This window comes from Phoenix dactylifera, chromosome 3 (genome assembly GCF_051530095.1).
Source record: "Phoenix dactylifera cultivar Ajwa chromosome 3, Ajwa_hap1_PhDact_Kaust_v1.1, whole genome shotgun sequence".
Taxonomy (NCBI): Eukaryota; Viridiplantae; Streptophyta; class Magnoliopsida; order Arecales; family Arecaceae; genus Phoenix; species Phoenix dactylifera.
This window is the reverse complement of record NC_143192.1, coordinates 40,578,311-40,597,207: the sequence shown is the minus strand read 5'-3', so window position 1 is coordinate 40,597,207 and position 18,897 is coordinate 40,578,311. Positions and strand designations below refer to the sequence as shown.

Here is an 18,897-nt window from a genome sequence, read left to right as displayed (position 1 = left end):
TCGGGCAAGCCACCAATCCTTTCTTTTTTTTTTTTCCAATAATGATAAGGTAAAAAAAATTCCTTACTGTCCTACCATTACCCATTAAAGGTTGTGCAATTGATGCCTCTCTACCCTTTATTCTTACAAAAATATACCATTTTAGCTCTTATTCAAGAGAGAGAGAGAGAGAGAGAGCCAAGAAAATGCATCAACTACAAATTAAGATTATATATATCAAACCAAACTTAGAATAATTATTTCTCACGTAATCATTTGTTTTCTCTTGTGTTATCCTAGTTGTCCAGAACTAAAACAGCAAACCAAAATATAAGCATGTATGTACCTCCTTCCACCCCTTCCTTATTCCCACTTTTCACGAATCCCACCCACTACCATCCAATTTAGTCACTGCAGCTGAAATCTACACCAAAAGTTCACCTTCCTCCCCTACCGCCGACATCACCACCGATTAATAAATAACCCCTTGTTTTGTGTATTTGTCTTATAGAAGCAGGTCCATTTCAGATGATCAACTCTAGTTTCCTATTTTCCTATTTATTTATGGCTCCTATTTTCCAATTCCCTTATCCAAAATTTGTAAATAAATATCAGAAGAAAAGACACGGCTCCCTCCGTCTCTCCTTCCCTCCCCACGCCTCCGTCATTTCTATTACTATCACTACCATCACCATCATCATCAAGTCTTTTTCTCCATTCAACTGTTCTAATTACCAAGAGATCCAAGAACAGGGTTTCTCCCTTTTGGCTTCTTTACGCTGGCGGAATTTTCTTTTGTTTTCTTTATTTTTTTTTGGATTCTACGGCTCTGCGCTTCGTCTTCGAGGTAAAAATCCCTCTTTTTGGTGTGAAGTTTTGATTTTTGTATCCATCTGTGGCGATTTCGGGGCTCAAAGCGGCGATCTTTGGCGTGTTTCTTCTCTGTTTTCTGGTTATCTTTCCCAGGTGTCTCGCAGTTGGAAGAGAAGAAAGAAGGAGAAGAAGAAGCACGGTACAAAGTTTGATTAGAAGAAGAAGAAGAGCTCCGGAGGAGGGTTTGGGGTGGGGAGGAGTGAGAGTGTAGAGAGTAAGTGGGAGGGATCGATGCCTGGTGATGAGCGCGGTAGAGTGGAGGAAAAGGGGGGAGAGGAGGGATCGGAGTCTAATTATGAATCGGGGCTGGATCCAGGGGGCAAGAGAGGAGGGGCGGGTGCTGGCTCGCAGGAGAGGCGTGGGGATGCGGCCGTGCCGTCTCCCATCATCAGCATCGTGATCTCGCAGCCAGAGGAGGTTCCGAATCACTCCAAGGTGAGCGTCTCGAAGAGTGCAGCTCCTGAGGGCGATGACAAGATTGCAGCCACGAAGAAGGGCTGCTTGCCAAGGAGTGAAAGTTACCAGGAGCAGTGCAGGTAATGCATGATTTTTATAGCTTGAATTAATTTGGATATTGATTTATGATGTTTTTCGAATTGGTTGATGTGAACTATCAAGTCAGTGAATTTGCAGGCGGTAGGCTGGCAATTGTCTGTCTCTAGATAAGCCCTCCTGGAGAATGATATTACTCAAGAAGGAAACCGATTAAAGATCTTTTTCTTTCCCCCATTTAAAACAGTTTTTATTGAAGCTAAAATGCCATATGGAAATCAAGATAACCTGTTAGCATAGAAATACATACGAATCGATAAATGATGGCCCAGTGTATGAGGCTCCTGCCATTGCAGAGTCCGGTGAGGGTTAAACTTACATAGCTTTACACCTGTCTGTAGAGAAGCTGTTCCCATGTTTCGAACCCATCATAACGGAGCAACCTTAAAAAAATATACATGAATTGATGAATTATGCTAAAGGTGAATCATGAGAAAAGATGTTTGTTGGGGCCTAAAACAAACCATGTTATCATTTATTGTTTTCAGTAGTCTCCTATATGCTAGTTTCTTGTTTCCAAGAAACGTGCTGTAAAAGTTTCAACTTTGTAATAAAACTAAATGCTTTTAAAAAAACTTCCAGTATTTATAGCCATGAGCGTCTATTTTGTCCAGCTATTGTGGGCCTGCTTATATGCATCTTATTGCCAACCATTTAGGGGTTAATGCTGACATCATTACCAAATGAAGAAACCGCTGGTACGTAAATCAAATGAAGTTAGTTGCTATATGTTGTCTTTTGATAGATCGCTTTCATGAGGATACTAATGTCTAACCGTCCATCATACTATATATCTATCTATCTCTAAAGCATCATCTCGGTAAGTAATAAACTAAAGAGCCTGCAAAGTATATTTGTGGAGGGGCTGGAAGGATGCCCTTTCATTAAGGACAACACCTCTTGTTTTTCGAGATAAATTTAATGGTTTAAGGATATTAGGAATTATACTGTTGAACTGCTGGATGTAGAGATCAGGAAGCAAGGATCAGGATATTTTGATGGAGGTGAAAAATGGAAGAGGCTACAGTGAAAGAAGTGAGTTCTATTAAGGATATCAAGGGGAAGGGAGTGGGAGAGCTATGCAAACATTGTTGAGGTTGGCTAAAGATGTCATTAATAGGCCTAAAAGCTTTAATCTTGGAATAAGGTGTAGACTAGAAAGCAGTTGTAAGTTACTCTGATTTGAGATGTAGGAAGAGCTTTTTGTTATTAGTGTTTCCTGAGTTCCTCAAAGTTTTAATTGCTGAAGTCACAATAATGGATTACTAATGTGGGAGCAGAGAGAAGATGGTCTTGGAGTTATTTGTCATACAAGGAATTCATGGAAGCTATCTTCTATCTACAATTCCTATGTTCAATTTTAGTAGGGATTCTTGATGATATCCAACATTGTTGAAGGTGGTGACCAAAGATGTTTTTTGGCAAATGTTAGTTTTCCACATGAAAGGGGCATTCTTTGTTGGGAGAAGAAGTTCCCAAATTCCTTAAGGTAAGGTAATCCAAATATTCTTACATGGGAAAACCTTTCAAATAAGGTAATCCAAATTAATGAGAAATGCAAGCTGCTTGAAGGAAGAAAAAACTTGAGAAATTACTGTTCTATTGTGACTTTGCCTAGTATTTATGGAGTTAGATTGTGATATTGATACATTATATTAGCACTTGTTTGAGCATAATGTTGACTACCAAGATTTGTGTCGTCTAATGGGGTTGGGTCTATAAATCAAATATTGTTCTATGAATGGTGTATCTGTTGTTTCCAACAGGTAGGGTTACAAGTAGTTACTGCAAATAGTGTTTTGTTGATATTACGTTTGTTGCAGGTGCAACTTTGCACTCAAGTCCATCTTTGATCAGTAGCTTGAATGATTATATAATCAACTTAGAACAATCTAAGGCAATTGCAGTCATTTACTAAATATTATGCCTGAGTGGAAGTGGAGTGGAAGGTGTGATAGACTGAGCTGGAAACGAATATGAAATGCCTTATTTTCTTCATATTGTGGTTGGAAAATATGACTCTTTGAAGGGGTGTCAAAAGTCAGCAAGAGTTGTATCGAGGAATTGGGCTTACATGTCCTTGATTGGGAAATTGTTGGCAATGGAACTTTATGCCTTGAGATTATTATGAAAGTGTAATACCTTAGTGTTTATTAACTTAGGTGCCGTGCTACAATTTCTTTGCCTTTTGTCCTTAGATGGCTAGAAGGTGATGGTTGGGTGATTTTGAGTTTTTCTTCTTTTTTTTTTTGGCCTTATATATGTTTTGTTTTGATTACTAAAAAAAGCGTCCTCAACCCATTTGAATGTTGTTAGGCAATCATTTTTCAAGCTTTTTTTGCTCACTGAATCTTGAATTATTTGGACTCTTGTATTTTTGGGAATTCATTTGTTAATACTAGGCATTTGCTTTTGTTGATAAATATGACAATAAGTGCACCATATTTTAATATTCAAATAGCAAAGTACTAGCATCAAGGTCCGCTGAATCGGTACCAAGACCCGTACAAGTTGGCGGCCGGTATGGGTAGGACGTGCCGGTTTTGTACAGACACACTTTTTTTTAGTCTTCAAGAATATTTAATTAGTAATCACTCTTTTTGAATTTTTTTCAATGATTTTAAGTCTAATTGACATTTCTTTTTTGTTTTTTTTTATGTTTCTATGATCCTGGTTTAACCTAAATGATGTATTTTATTATTTTAAAATGATACAAATCATAAAATGATTAGTGAGATATTGCATGCTACAAGAAACAACATAAAATATTCTCAAGTCAAATAGTCGTAAAAATCATAAAATAATATAATCAATTATATACATTTAAAGTACAACACATATATCGATATCTAAAATCGGGTGGCCCATCCGAATATGTCGGCAGCAAAATCCGACTCGTGAGATGTTTCGAGCTATATGCTTGGCCATCTCATTCTGCTGCCATTGATCATCCAGGCTCGCCTGCATAGCAGCCTAGATTTATGCGTCCTCGTCATTTGGAGAGGACGCCTTCTTTGACTTTCTGGAGTGATAGAAAGGTGGCTTCGCCACTCGGCGGTCCGCTTCTACCTTTTTCTTGGAAACTTTCTCCTCGCTACTCTGAAATCAGCGAAGTACTTCATTAGTTGCTGAACCCTCTGTGGGCATTTTTGGCACATAGATACGCCGAGGTAACCATCAGCTAAGTGTTGCTTCAACTTAGTTATCTCTCTCTCCTAAACTTTGTGTTACACCAGTTGCATTTCCAATGGTGTCGGCCCGAGAGCATTGGCCCATGATCCCAGTCAATGTTACGTTCTGGATTCTTCTTTTTTCTTGATGGCTCTATTCCTGCAGGTTTATCAAGTACATCAGTTTATCAATTATTTAAAAATAGCAAAATTTTGTTACGACGAGATTATTTTTTTACCACAGAAAATACATCTGATTTATCTAATACATAACTCTTATTTTTTTATATTATTTATTTATTTATATATTTTTAATAATTTTTAAATTTAAAAATATGTTTAAATATCATAAATTCAGAAAAATATGATTTCTACCTCAGAAATTACTTCTAAATTATGTAATACGTACTACTAATTTTTCATAATTTTTGGTATTATTTATATATTTTTAATTTTTTTGAATCTAAAAATAATTTTAAATATTAATATTTCAAAAAATTAATTTCAGCTCAGGTTCATATTGAATCTATTAATGAATACTACATATATTTTTTTTAGGCCCTCAGACATGCATTAAAAGCTACTTTTTTTTTCAAATTTAGGTCTACGCCACTGTGCGTACGATTGCATCAAAACTTGAATGAATGAACACTAATTTTTTATGAAAAGTTTCTTGCATGCCCCTAAATACGTTTCTGATCTTACAGTTTTTTTTAAAAAATATTTATTTTATTTATTTTATTTTTAATCCAAAAATATATTTTTAATTTTTTAAATATATATATATCTTAAAAATTAAAATTTTTATGTCAGCACGTAGATTGTTCATAGATCTATAACATATAAAAAAATCAAAAATTTTGGCGCGATGTTCCTTTACTTTGCAATTTTTGAGCTATTTTTTTGCGCCTCGCCCCCAAAAAAGAAGACAATGAGATAGAAAAGAGAAAGCACACCTTATTTAGCTTTAGATTTTTTTCTGATAGTCTGAATCGGTGTTGGTTTTGGAGTATTTGGAAAGAAAAGACGGCGGAGAAAGCCACCACTTTCAAATGCCATTGGGATGGCTTTCTCAAACCTTTCTAATAGCCACCTAATGCTTTAAAAGCATCAAGTGGCTCTACAGTAACAACCCGATTTGGAACCGAGTTGATTCGGTGGAACCGGCCGGTTCACACCGAGTCCGCACCGAACTGACCGGTTTCGGCCAGTAAAGGACCGGTTCCAGCCAATAAGGGGCCGGTTTCGGCCGGTATGGAGCCGGAACCGATATTATTAGGCGAACTGACTCAGTTTCACGTTGGGTCGGCTCGGCACTTTTCGAATCGGGTTGTTCAACTTGGTTCGATAGACATTGATTAGTATGAAGTGGCATAAAAAAATGCACAAATTATATAATTCATACCAAGGTTCGACATCTCGGTACCGGATTCCATACTGGTACCATTCTATTACTGTGTCGGTACGCAGTTTGGCATGAGATGGCGAGGTGTACCAAGTGTCATTACGGTATAAGACTGTGTACCGGTACGATACAATACGTTCGGTATGGTATGCTTAGTACTGACCGGTATGACAAATTTTAATTCATACTAATATACACAGTTATTCGTAGGAAAATGTAAATCTTTTATAATCAAATTATAATTTTCAAATTTAGAAATATCATTTTTTAACATCAAGGCTCTGTTTGGTTGTTAAGAAAATGAAATAAAAGAAAGATAAAATGGTGGAAGGAAAAAAGGAAAGGAAAGCAAAGGAAATTGAGGATCTTCTCACGTTTCATTGAAGTAAGAAAATTGCGGAGAAAAATTTTTCAAAAGTGCTTAAGATATGATTATGTTATCTTGAGCCACTTGGCTAATTGTCATTTTCTCTCAAAGTAGCCACCTTTTGGAGAAGAAAAAATTGAGGATTGTTTGAGGACATTTTGGCCTTATATCTCTTTCATTCTCTCCCTGGGTTTCTTTTTTAGTACCAAACAGCAGTAAAGAAAGAAGATTCCTTCCTTACAAATTTTATTCTCTCTCACTTTTTCAGCAAGCATATAGAGCCTGAAGGTTGTCGGATTCATTATACACACTTTGTATCCTAAGTAATCTTAGATGTGCATTTTGGTCTAGATATCCTGAGACACATTCCGAACTTCAGCTCCAGAAATACAGATTATGACCGGTGGCGAAAGCTCGGTTCAATATGGGTTCATTCTTCTTTGGAATACCAGAATGTTCTTGTAAATATGATCTCTCCTGTGCTCTAGTGTCTTGCTCTTTGCACATTAAACTTAAATGCCCTGATTTTTCTTCTCCTTTTTTTCAGATTTCCAAGAGGACTATTTACTCCAGCCTTGCTTCATATTTCACTTCTGGTCTCAAGTAAAGAGACTTTAAAACGCAAAAAAAAGAAAGAAAAGGCAACATAGCATCTCACCTTGTTTTTGTAAAGCAAGAAATATTAAAAGCTCGGCATAGAACTAATTGTTTCTTGTGATGTGAAACTTATCTAGTAGAGTTTTTATTCATTGGTTTATCAGTATTTTAGTTGCAGAAGTTCTTAAGCTTTTCTTACTGTTGATTTGTTATACTTCCACTCATTTTCGCTGATTCTAGCTGGTCCAATTCTCCTATGCTTGCTCTACATTACCCAAAGTTCTGGAAGATTGTGGGTCATTGCAATAAGATTGAAGTCTGTATTGATTTGGTGCTTTTCTTTTGTCAAAGACATATGATCTGTTTATTATATGTAGTGGTTATGTACTTCATTTTCTTCATTTAATTACTGCTTTCCTTGGCAAGGGCCAACTAATTCTTGTTCCTATGATGTGTTAAAAACTTGACCAGAGTTTGTCAGCAGCAAACAGAAGAACCTCTGATGGATCTTGGGTGCAGATGCAGAGGTGAGCTTGCACAAGCACACCTCTCATGCATAGGGATTTGGTTTCGTACTAGAGGTTCAAATAAATGTGAGATATGCCAGTAAGTCATTCACTTTTCAGAATCTGTGCTCACATCCCCAATATTGTAAATATAACTAATCTATTAAGATCAAACCTCTTGGTACAGGCAGGTGGCTGTAAATGTCCCATTTCCAGAGTCCCAACCAAGTGTAAGTATATCTAAGTAGGAAAAGTATATAATAATTATTTTAAATAACTTGGAAAGTGTTGATGTTTGACAGCACTTAACAGAGTCACAGTATATCTTTTATATGAGTCATGCCATGTCAATATCCTAAATCTCGGTACTAGGCCCTGCACCGGTGCCCAGCCCTGTATTGGTACCTTACCTGTATGGCGCAGTATATGCCCCTGTACCAACACATGGGCACACCATTGGAGCTGTCATGGCAACTGTATCATGTTGTTGGTTGTGGGCATATTGAGCCTCCTTGTATGGCATGCCCATATGGTATTGTTTGGTACTCAACGTGTGTGTGCATTGCCTGCATTGATCTTATGCATAATCTTTGTAATGAAACTTTTGTTATATGAGAAGTTTGAACTGTTTGAATTTGTGCATATGAATTTGTTATAATCTGTAAGTTGCTTGTAGTATATTGGAAAATAGCCTTTTGACCTATCTAGCTATTAAGATTTTCTGTATATGTCTCCCTCTTTTTATGGACCAGACGAATTATTGGGTTTGGAGGGTTGACCCATCCTATGGAGGGGTACGAGGAGAACATGGAAGGGTATTTATGTTACTATGGCTGAGATTGCTGCAATAATTAATTCTTATCTAGTTTATTTTGTTCTATTTCTTATTACTTTTTGTTAACCTTGTCTTAACAGGGATGCTTTAGCCCTTTGTGGGTTGCCTTCGCCATTTTAATTGGAGGACTCCTGTTAGATGTGCTAATATCTGTTTCTCTTGGTGTTTCTGCACTTCCTGTGAACATCATAATTGGTATCATCCTTTTTCTTATAAATGCTGTACATATTTTATAAAATATATCTTCTGGGTTCTGCATAGCATGTGAATTTATGCCATGAAATCCAGGGTCTACCATGATTTTTCACAACTTAGATGCAGCATCAGATTTGATCAACAACAAAAAAAAGCTTTCCATATAAACACATGTTTTTCCAGAAAGATGCTAATGACTATGATATATATATATATTTTAAATTAGGAACTATCAAGTGTTTCAGGTTGCTACTTTTAATTTCTTGTTCTGTATATACTGAGAGATCCTGGCCAATTACAAGGCCTGACATTTTTTATATATGCCAATGCATTTGACTATAATCTCTTGGCAGACTCATTGCTTATGGATTTTAGTTAGAAGATTTAACTAGATTTTCTTTCTTTAATTCACAATAGTTGTGCTATTTGTCTCCATTAGTTCGATTAATGAAACTTATTGACCTACTTATAGGGCTGTCATATGACAAGCTGTTTGCTAGCAGCTTATGTTCTGCTTGAACTTCAGCTTGATGTTGCCTAGCTCAAATGGTAAACATGACAAACTTGAGCTAGGTTTTTGAGCTTGAACAATAAATGAGAAACACGAGCTATGCCTAGGTCACTCATTTTTGGCTCAATTAAGGTCAACATAAAAAAGCGTAAGTAAATATATATGTAAGGATTATTTTGTTTGTAAATTGTACCTTTTATAGTGGTTTATTACCTATAATCATAACTATTAGATTGCAATCTAAAAGTGATATATGTATTGATGTTACCAACCTTTAGATTGGGATATAACAATTCATTTTATAACTTCTAAGCTACTGATCTTCATTGATCCAGGAGGTTCATACGTGGACCAGTCTTGCCATTTTGGATAGGTTTAGATGAGCTTCTGGAGCAAAATTCGTCACATCCAAGACTCAGTCGAGTACCAAAAACTTCTGGAAGCCGTAAATACTAGTGCGGGAAGAATTTGGTGATATGACTAAAGGCAAAATTTATATAAGAATCAAGATCTAGAGATTATATATATATATATATTATTTTTAGTAATTTATATTCTCTTTTAATTAGGAGAGAAATTCAATCCAATTTGGACTAAATTTCACTTGCATAAAAAGAAGAAAGTTTTCATCCTCTCAAATAAAGAGAGCAGATCTCTATAGAATAGTAGAGAAGTTGCAACTTCTCCTCTTTTAGCTTGAAGAGGAATTCGACTCAGATAAAGAGGAGCTTATAGTACATATAGAGGGCATATGCTAAAGTTTTGGAGAGGGGAATAAAGGGGGTGAAAGCAGTGAAAGCAAAGAGCATAGACTCTAGTTTCAACTGGCTAGCACCTTACTAAAAAGAGTTAAAGCAAAGACCACTAGACTCTTTTTTCTGCCGTGATATTTACCACAATTTATGGATCATGAAAAATTAATGAAAATAAAGTGCTTAGAGCCTTGCTTTCTAAAATTTTTATGGTTTAGTATTTTATTCGACAGATTTGAGTTGAGCGGGTTGAAGGAATTTCGTCTCTCCCTGATTGGATCATTTATTGCTTTCTGGCTTTTACTCTCTGTTTTTCCCCTTTGTCTATGAGTCACTATCTCCTCCACTAATGCCCTGAGACTTGAGAGATTCTACTGTTGCTGACAGATCCATCAACAAACCTTTCTGATCTCCACTCTTGTCTTTCCTTCCCTTGCTTGCTCGTTCCTCCTTCTAGATGTTGCAAAATCTTCCCCTATTCCTTGCCTTTAATTGGCAAAATTCCAAGGACTTGTCCTTTCAGACTTTGCTGCTGTCAACTGCCACTTTTGGTCGAGCTTCCCCCTTCCTGGACAACCTCCATTTGCTTCTACCTCCTCGCTTGTTCTCGACCGCTTGGTACTACATATAAAAACATTTAAATTCTTGGCCATGGCAATGGTGTCGTTATCTTTATTGTCCTTGGTTGTCACACTACCACAATGTACGTCCTCAAGATCTTCCATCTTGATGCCTTTCTTTGCTGCCCTACTTTTATGAAGTTGACATCCTCTACCAGACTCAAACCTTGTGTTTCGTCATTTTAACCCTAACTGTAATATCCCTTCCCCCATGCCTGTTGATGATTTAAATCTCAATTGCGTCGAGCTTGAGCTAGCTAAAATTTGAATTGCTTGGGCTTGAGCTGGTCCCCAGCTCATGACAAGTTTGAGCTGTGCTTGAGCCAATTGAGTCAATCTGATTAGTGGCCAATTGAAGCTCAAGTCGGGCATAGCTTGCTTAACCTCAGCCCTTTATACCTACCCTGCTTGTCTACGCTTTTGCCATTCTTGTCATTGGTACTTTTAGTGGATCACCTATTTGGAAGTAAGCTGATTAAAGTGATATTGTTGAGGAACCAGATTGAAGCATGTATAGGGACCCATTAATGTCGCTGGACTAAATTAACTTCTGAATTGGTTGTTGTATAAAAAGAAAAGTGCACGAAACTGCAGGATCATAAATTTGTGCGCCGCCTAATTTTGTGCACTTGTATGTGTCTGTGTGGGAGAGAATTGTTGGTTTCTCATAAATGACATTGAATAGGAATTGATTTTTAATTACCACCTAAGATATGGAAGTTTAATTGAGAGATTTTATTGATAGGATGAAAGCAAAGAAGTTGCTAGATTTTTTTTTTCCATCACTTGGTAGGTTAAAGTGGGAGGTAACCGTATCCGGAGAGGGCTTGGATATACCAGGTTTGATTAGATCAATGCACCTAATACTGATGAGGATTGCATTATATGTGCGAAGTGGACATTTTGATTACTAATATATTGGTTTTAGAATCAAAAGAAGACTTTCAGGTCCCATACATAAGTTAATTTTTTTGTTCGTAGAAGAGGGGTGAACTAACTACGAATTTAAGTGCAACCTGCAGCACTGGCATTCGCCGAGTACATGGGTGGTGCTGGAAAAGAAGTAAAAACAATGGGAATTAGAAGAGATGTAGCAAAATGCCAACCAGCTGGTTGGTTGCCTCACGAAACAAATGGAAGCCACAACAGTTGGGATTGATCAAAGCAGGTCGCGCACGTCGTCCATGAAGGGGTGGTGGGTGGCATTGCTTCTACAAATCCAAGAAAGAACACTTGCTGAATCCCCTCCAATGACAAACTTTGAACTTCCATTGAGTCTAGGTGTTGATGGACCCCCTTCCCTAGCAGTAATGAGCTCGGTTATGTTTTCTGAAGAAAAAGGTAATGGACAAATACCTGCTAGGATCACCCCCCTTGGATGTTTGCGTAGATGCATCGAAGTTCAGCTCGACCCATCATGGTTGGGGTTCATTGAGTTACAAATAGGTGGGGATCACTCACCTGTTGAGGTGAGGCTGATGGGAGAACCCAGATGCCAGACTATGAGCTCCTATGCTTCAACCGTTCGAAAAACCTGAGAATCATAAGTGGTTGGACAATGGACCCTTGAAAGATTTCCTCGTTGTGATCTTCCCACAGGTGCCATAGGAGGTAGGCAAGCTTGGTTCGGGCTAGTGACATCTGTGGGTCCTTGCAGGAGCAAATAAAAAAGTCATGGCAGATTCAAGATTATAAAGAGGACTTTGTTCAATGTCAAATGAGAACTGGAGAGGACTTTCAGACCAAACAACTATTGCATTAATTCATGGAGAGGACTTTTTGATGTATTTAACTTATTGATTTTGGATTCAACAAATGATTTTAAGATCCCATGCGTAATTTCATGAATGGATTTTGAGGACTATGTTCAATGTTAATTGCATTAGAGAATTTGGAGTGGACTTTTGGATTTCAAAAAGACTACCACGTTGGAGGATTTGTAAAGGATTTTCAGATTCACGAACAATCTGATTTTGGCATTTGGAGAGGAGTTCTAGATCTCCGGCTAATGTTGATCAGCTGACTTTCACGGATGAACCTAAATTAATAGTTTCAGAGGATCTGAAGATTACTTTGGGATCCACTCTCTACTAATGAGTTGGAAGTTTTGAAGTTTTGGATCCTAACTTAGTATGGTCAATGCATTTATGGGAGTAACATCATTTCTACATTAGAAAATCTGACAGGACTAAGAAATTTATTAATGACTTGATTTTGGGATCTAGAATGGACTTTCAGATTCCATGCTAGTTTTTATTAATTGATCAGATATGGCTTAAATAAGGAAATGATGTTTGATCAGTGTTACCTGTACACCTGGTTTGTGTGCCAAGTGTTCTAGTGTCTATAGAGTGTTTAATGTGTCAGTTTCAAAATACCTTAGATTAGGACTATATCCACAAATTCAATTAGTATTCCTTTTCGAAAATGTGCGCCATATGCAATATATATAGTCAGTGTGAAAATAGATGCAAAAAATCTTCATAAACCAAAACATATCTATTACTACTTTAATGGGGGCACCGATACTTGCTTCTCATTTGGACTCTTCTAAGCTAGAATCGTGTTATAGAGAAGGATCATTAATCCTAGAGTCCAAACACCAAGGAATTTGATACCAAATTCTGCATATATGCATATATACGTAAATAAATTTTCCAATTGCTGAATCACTACATTTCCCAAACCACATTTAGGTAACATGCAGCTGGTAAAAAAGAAACACACTAGGAATGTAGTTGTGAGGGATGCTTTTTTTTGGCATAACTAGGCTTGATGTTTGATGTATTTGTATGCAAAATTTCCCTTGATTGTTATTTTTTTTTTAAGAGAATGTAGAAAGATTTATCTGGCTGCTACATTTAACATGAAATATATATGCATATGTACATATCCGAAATAGTTTTTTTTTTCTTTTTCTTTCTTTTTTGTTCAGAATCCTCTGTTTTAAAGCATTTGTTTCACGCCATGCTTACCATCTGCTTTTAAGCAACATCATCTGAAATATGTAATTAATGTATAGTTTGTAAGAGATGGATTAACTTCTTTTGCCAAATGAATTCTTATGTTAAAGAAGTTACTAATTTGGCATATTGCATGCTATATACATCATGATGTGCACAAGCTGATCATGTTGGCCACTAATATATTCAATTATTATTGTCTGAATGGTATCTATATGATCTATATATTAAATATTTAGTACAAGGTTTCTAAATATACACACCTTTAGTGTAGTGTTTTAATTTTTAAAGAGGGTTCTTTGCAACTGTATACATTACGCTTTTTCCCTAAAAAATTCATGCACTCAGATACCTGCTTCTCAAGTTTTATGATATCAGTCTAACAGTGCTGTCTGAGTTTCATGATTGTGATATTTCTGTTGCCTGTTGATTTTTCATGTGCTTCCCCTTGTCGTTGTATTTATAGTTAAATCAGCTTAACTAAAGCTTCAAAGGAACTTTTCTTCCATTTGTTGTCTGAAGCTAAAAAGTTTGTTGAAGTAACTGCTGCTTAAACTTGGGACTTTGCTTTGATTGTTCAAGAGGGTTTGGACATGATGTTGGATGGTACATATGTGGCCTAAGTCTCTTCCTGTTCCTTGTAATTTACAGATCAATGAACAATGACTGGAATGGCAAAATTCAGCCACTCTGTCACCAAGCCATCTTCCAAAATGAAATTATAAAAAGATAAATTGTCCTTGACCTATCCTTTTTCTTGCATGTTTATTTGGATTTTGGACATTTGAGATATCTCCCACATCACCATAAACAGTTTACTAGTTTCAACTTTGCTTAATTCAATCTGTTTCAAGTTCACTGCGTTCTCTTGGTGCATGCCACTTTCTACTGCGCATTATTTCCTTCCATGCCCCTCCTTATCCAGGATTGGTCTCCCATTGTCTTTTCATCTGTTAATTTGCTTCTCGGCTGACTTTTGTTTTCCCCCTCCTTATGTTAACATCCTTTTACTCCCCATTTGCTAAGTTTCTTCTGGCATATTTAGTTACATTGCTTTGCTTGACCTTTACTCGTTCATTTGATCCTTCAGGACTTGTGCATCATCACCTCTTCCTCTATTTTCTTTGCACAATTAATTGTCTTGTTTTTGCTTAATTGCTTAAAAGAACAAGATTGTCTTGTTTCTGAATTGAATTTAAATGCATGATTATTTTGTGTAATATAATTATTTAAGTCTTACTTCTCAAGTCTCAAAATAGTTATGCATTTAAATTTAATGTGTTCCTAGAGAAATTTAGTTTTGTAACATGAACAATTAAATCAGATTATTAAAAGCTGAAGCATCTTGCTATGTTGTGCCTCATACAACTATCCAATAACATCAAGCTTATGGAATTCACGAAAATTATTAGTATCCAGGTAGTATTGTGTGCACATATTGGAAGGGATAGAGTTAGAGAGGAATGTGACGGTGGAGGAAGGCAGGAGGCGTTTCAAACTCTAGGTGTGAGATATTGAGGTGTGCTCAATTGTGGAATTTTTGATAATTTTGTTTTGGAGTCTACACTAGGAAGCATAAGAGTCTAGAGTTGAAAATTTGGCATGAGGCTGTACCTTATGTTGAATATAATCCATCTCCTGTCACCCATAGAATCATCAAAATTAATTAATTTTCCATTGTAAACTGAACAAATATTGGTCTGATTATAAATATGTATTAACAGACGCATAATAGAAGAGTACTGGAATCATGTGTGTATACTATATTCTAGAGTGGGTGCATCATCTTTGGTAGAAGATTTCAGCTACGAAGACTTTATTGTGTGGAGTAACATCCCTCCATATTTAAATGTGTATATGGGATATAGGATAATAGCCATGCTTAGATATTTCATCATTGGCCAGAATCATTTTCTTCCTCTGGAATGTTGGTTGATGTAGGTTTGGTTTTGACTTTTGACTGTTGCAAACTTGTGCATTACTGTGTGATCACTTGGTCCGATGCTGATTCCTCTTCATTTAGTTATGGAGAAAGTACAGGACCTCTGTGTCTCTTGGGTGTTACTGTAGAGAAAGGAAAATAAATAAAAACAGAGTAATTATAAAATTCACTTTTCAGAACACTACTGAAAGCCAGTAGTTTTTTCATAATCTTTCCCCTGATCTTTATTCTTTTCCACTTCATTTATATGTCAGGTTTCAAATAATATTCACTTGATATCAAATGGTGCAGGTGTTCTTATCGTGCTGGGATTAGGCACTGCTCTTCGGCTTACACTAGAATGTTGTCATGAGTGGGGTTCAAGGAGAAATATTCAGAGGGCAGAGATGACCTCTATAGATCCTGGGTACCATCCTGCTGTGTAATTAGCTCTGTACATAATATAGAGAAATAGTGTTTGCCATTTTTCATTTATTGCTCTATTTTGCAAAGTTATATCTTTGCAAATAATTAGGTGAAATGCCAAGTATAATGTTGGTTTATATCTACTTTTCATTTCAAAGCTCTCTTGCTTCCTTTCCCTTCTAAACATGCCTCCAGTTTGGGCTTATTTTTTTGTTGTATCCTGACTTCCTATATGTGTCAAAGGACATAATATCAGCTGGCTGCATAAAGTGCACGATAATTTTGGTTCCTTTGTTGCTACCATTTTCTCTCTGTTATTTTATTCAGACCATATCTTGCATTGGTCTTCTGTGGTAGCTTGCTGGAAACATTTGACTTACACAGGGCTTTTATTGATGCATGGATATTGTTTTATCGGGTACGATATTTGTCCTGCTGCATAGACATGAGGCACTAAAGAACAAGTTGCCTGAGAAAACTACAAAAATCTTTGAGTGGAATTAGATCCTGATGACTGCACATCATTTGGCTAAATTTTGAAAGTTGAGCTGTTAACTTTCCTTCTTCCAGCGTGATGTTGCAAACTCATTCAGGAACCCAAAATAATAATTTCGGGGCGCAATTATTATGACAATTGTTAAGTATTACGGAATTTTAGGGGATTCAATTTGGCTGGTGGCCAAATAAAATGGTGAGTATAGTCGCACCACTTCTCAAGTATTTTATTTTGGAGCCCAAGTAGTATTTTGTTTAGCCATTGTATAGGCTTTGATGGGTTGGGATACACTCTGCCTGCAGGGTGATGTTATGAGTTCAGGACTTTTTATTGTTATTTTTTAGTTTTTATGTTTTATTTTTACTTTTTATTACTTTTTTTTTTTTTGCTTTGACTGATGTTCTTGTGCCTTTAAGGGAGAGATGCTATGGTTTTTGTTGTTGTGTGCTGCACACTGGATCCTTGTGTATATTTCTAAGAAAACTTGGTTACTCGTGTTGCCTTTTGGTCTTGAAAAATCTAATAATATGAGAATAATCCATGAACCAAAGGGTATGGTATAACTAAGGAACAAATCAGGTCAAATATACCACTTAAGTCAGTCGTGGCCAACGGCTGGCCTAAAGTTCTTTGGTCTTGAAACCTGATGTCAGGATCGTCCCAAAGAGTGGGCTTAGAAGCGGAAACTTCAGAATTAAAAGATGGTCAATCCTTACTAAGAGATGCATATTCACCATAAACTAGGAAAAGAAAGATTTTATTTTAAGATTTTTTTTGTGCATGTTTACCTTTCAAAATATATAAAATTATATGAATATCATCGTAAAATTGCTATTTACATATATACCCTTTTCTTTTTTTCTTTTTTATATATGTATTCATACTATCTAATATCGTTAGAAAAATAAATAATTTAAATTTGAAATGACTGAATATTTTTGATGCACAAAAGAAAACTCTATAAAGATACACATGCAAATAGCAACTTTATAAGGGTATTCATGTAATTATGCATATTTAGGACAGAAAAAATTCAATAAAAATGATCAAAATTCAGTAAAGATAATTCAGTTGTTCTTAATAAAAAAAAGCTAGCAAAAAAAAATTAATATTATCATGTCACATGATCTTATGTTAATATTAACTCTTATAAAATGAATTATATTGCTTTTACGAAATTCTCGCTTTAAAAATAAATAACTCAACATTTATAAATCACTAAAAAATATTTTACTAATCTAAGCATCTATAATTAATTTAAATTTGACATGCTTTAATCTTTTAAAAATAATGAAGAATATATTGATGTTATAGATCTAATAATGATAATTATATTAAAATCAAATGGAGAATAACATTACCAAAATGATTACCTAATATTCCAACTTGACCGAGTCCATATCTAAAAAAAAAAAAAATTGACAATATGGCTCAATATATTTTTGACTTGTCAATCCAACTGAATCGTAAAAGACCTAGCAAGTTCTAATTTTTTTTAAATAATTTTTTAAATATATATCTTTCTAAATATGAGAAATTGTATAAATACCTTTCTAATGTTGTTATTTGCGTATATACCCTTATAACCTTTTTTTTGTATATCTATCCATAAAAGTATTTCAGTCATTTTAGTTTTAAGCAGTTTATTTTTTAATGACGTTAGATGGTACGGGTATATATGAAAAAAAAAGAAGGATGTACATGCAAATAGTAATTTTATTGAAGGTATTTATGCAATTTCATATATTTAGAAGGGTATACATGCAAAAAAAAAAAAAATATTTTTTCCTCATGTACTTTATCCATATAATGGCTTTAAATGCAAGATGATAATTTTGACAAAACTTTTCCATTTCTTTTGGTCTTTTGGGTTGTATATAATAAGTGACATCAAAGCTAGGTCCAATATATATCACAGGGTCACTCACCAAGGGATATCAGTGTCAAGTAGGACTTGGTCGGTTTGCCTAGGACCTAGGGCATGGGTGCTCTCTCTCTCTCTCTCTCTCTCTCTAATCTATGATGAGAGTGTCACGAGGTTAGGTGGAGAACATTGTTACAATCCCACATAGACTAATAATAGAGGTGCCATATGAGTTTATAAGTTTAACGGTCTTCCATCCAATAGCTTAGCTTTTTGGATCGTGACTACGTGGTAGGGACAATTGAGATAAGGTCTAATATTGCTTCTTATGCCCATGCACATGGGGGAGCGTCGTAGCCATCAAAAATTTCAAAACACTTATCATCTTGGAAATTGCTTGTAGATGAAACAAGACAACACGTGTGCTCTAAATTCTCAAAGCTGCAACGGATGGAGATGGTAACATGAAGGGGGATAGGATTCATTTGTATGGAAAGGGAATGATCGATGACACCGATACCATCAACCGATTATAGGAGGATGAAGGCGGCCGAATTTTAGAATTCATGCTAACTTTAGCATAAATGAGAAGTAGAAGATGAGCTAATATGTGCGTGCCATTCGCAAGCAGGTTGCCGTCTATTAAAAAGTTGGATCAAGTAGGGAATTTCAATTAGTAAATCAGCTGGCTTAAGCTTAATTTGCTTAAGGCTTCAGCAGGTAAGCTGGCTTAAGCTTGTTAAAACTCTATCAGACTGAAGATTATAAAAACAAACCCATCTCCCAGGAATGACATGAGTCCGAAAATCTGCAACGGTTGAAACTTCCTTGCATGTACATTGCAAGCGCCATATGTTGATAAAAA

The 18,897-nt window shown here is 35.9% G+C and overlaps 1 protein-coding gene across 2 annotated transcripts; it reads left to right on the top strand.

Moving 5' to 3' along the window:
* Positions 1–349: 349 nt before the first annotated feature.
* Positions 350–15,961, top strand: LOC103703518 (RING/U-box superfamily protein). 2 transcript variants are annotated; one of them, XM_008786393.6, is made up of 7 exons: positions 350–826; positions 946–1,388; positions 7,415–7,549; positions 7,637–7,679; positions 8,202–8,264; positions 8,365–8,479; positions 15,559–15,961. In XM_008786393.6, the coding sequence occupies exons 2-7, from the start codon at positions 1,084–1,086 to the stop codon at positions 15,690–15,692; spliced, it is 795 nt and encodes a 264-aa protein (XP_008784615.1). In that variant the 5' UTR covers positions 350–826; positions 946–1,083; the 3' UTR covers positions 15,693–15,961. The 2 variants fall into 2 exon arrangements, with proteins under 2 accessions (XP_008784615.1, XP_008784616.1); XM_008786394.6 differs by lacking the exon at positions 8,202–8,264.
* Positions 15,962–18,897: the final 2,936 nt, after the last annotated feature.

Bases quoted from the DNA above. Each gene is read 5' to 3' on its own strand.
- LOC103703518 (XM_008786393.6), top strand. From the start codon at position 1,084: ATGCCTGGTGATGAGCGCGGTAGAGTGGAGGAAAAGGGGGGAGAGGAG. The intron at 1,389-7,414 runs GTAATGCATGAT...AAACTTGACCAG, and splicing joins AGTTACCAGGAGCAGTGCAG to AGTTTGTCAGCAGCAAACAG. The intron at 7,680-8,201 runs GTAAGTATATCT...TTTATGGACCAG, and splicing joins TTCCAGAGTCCCAACCAAGT to ACGAATTATTGGGTTTGGAG.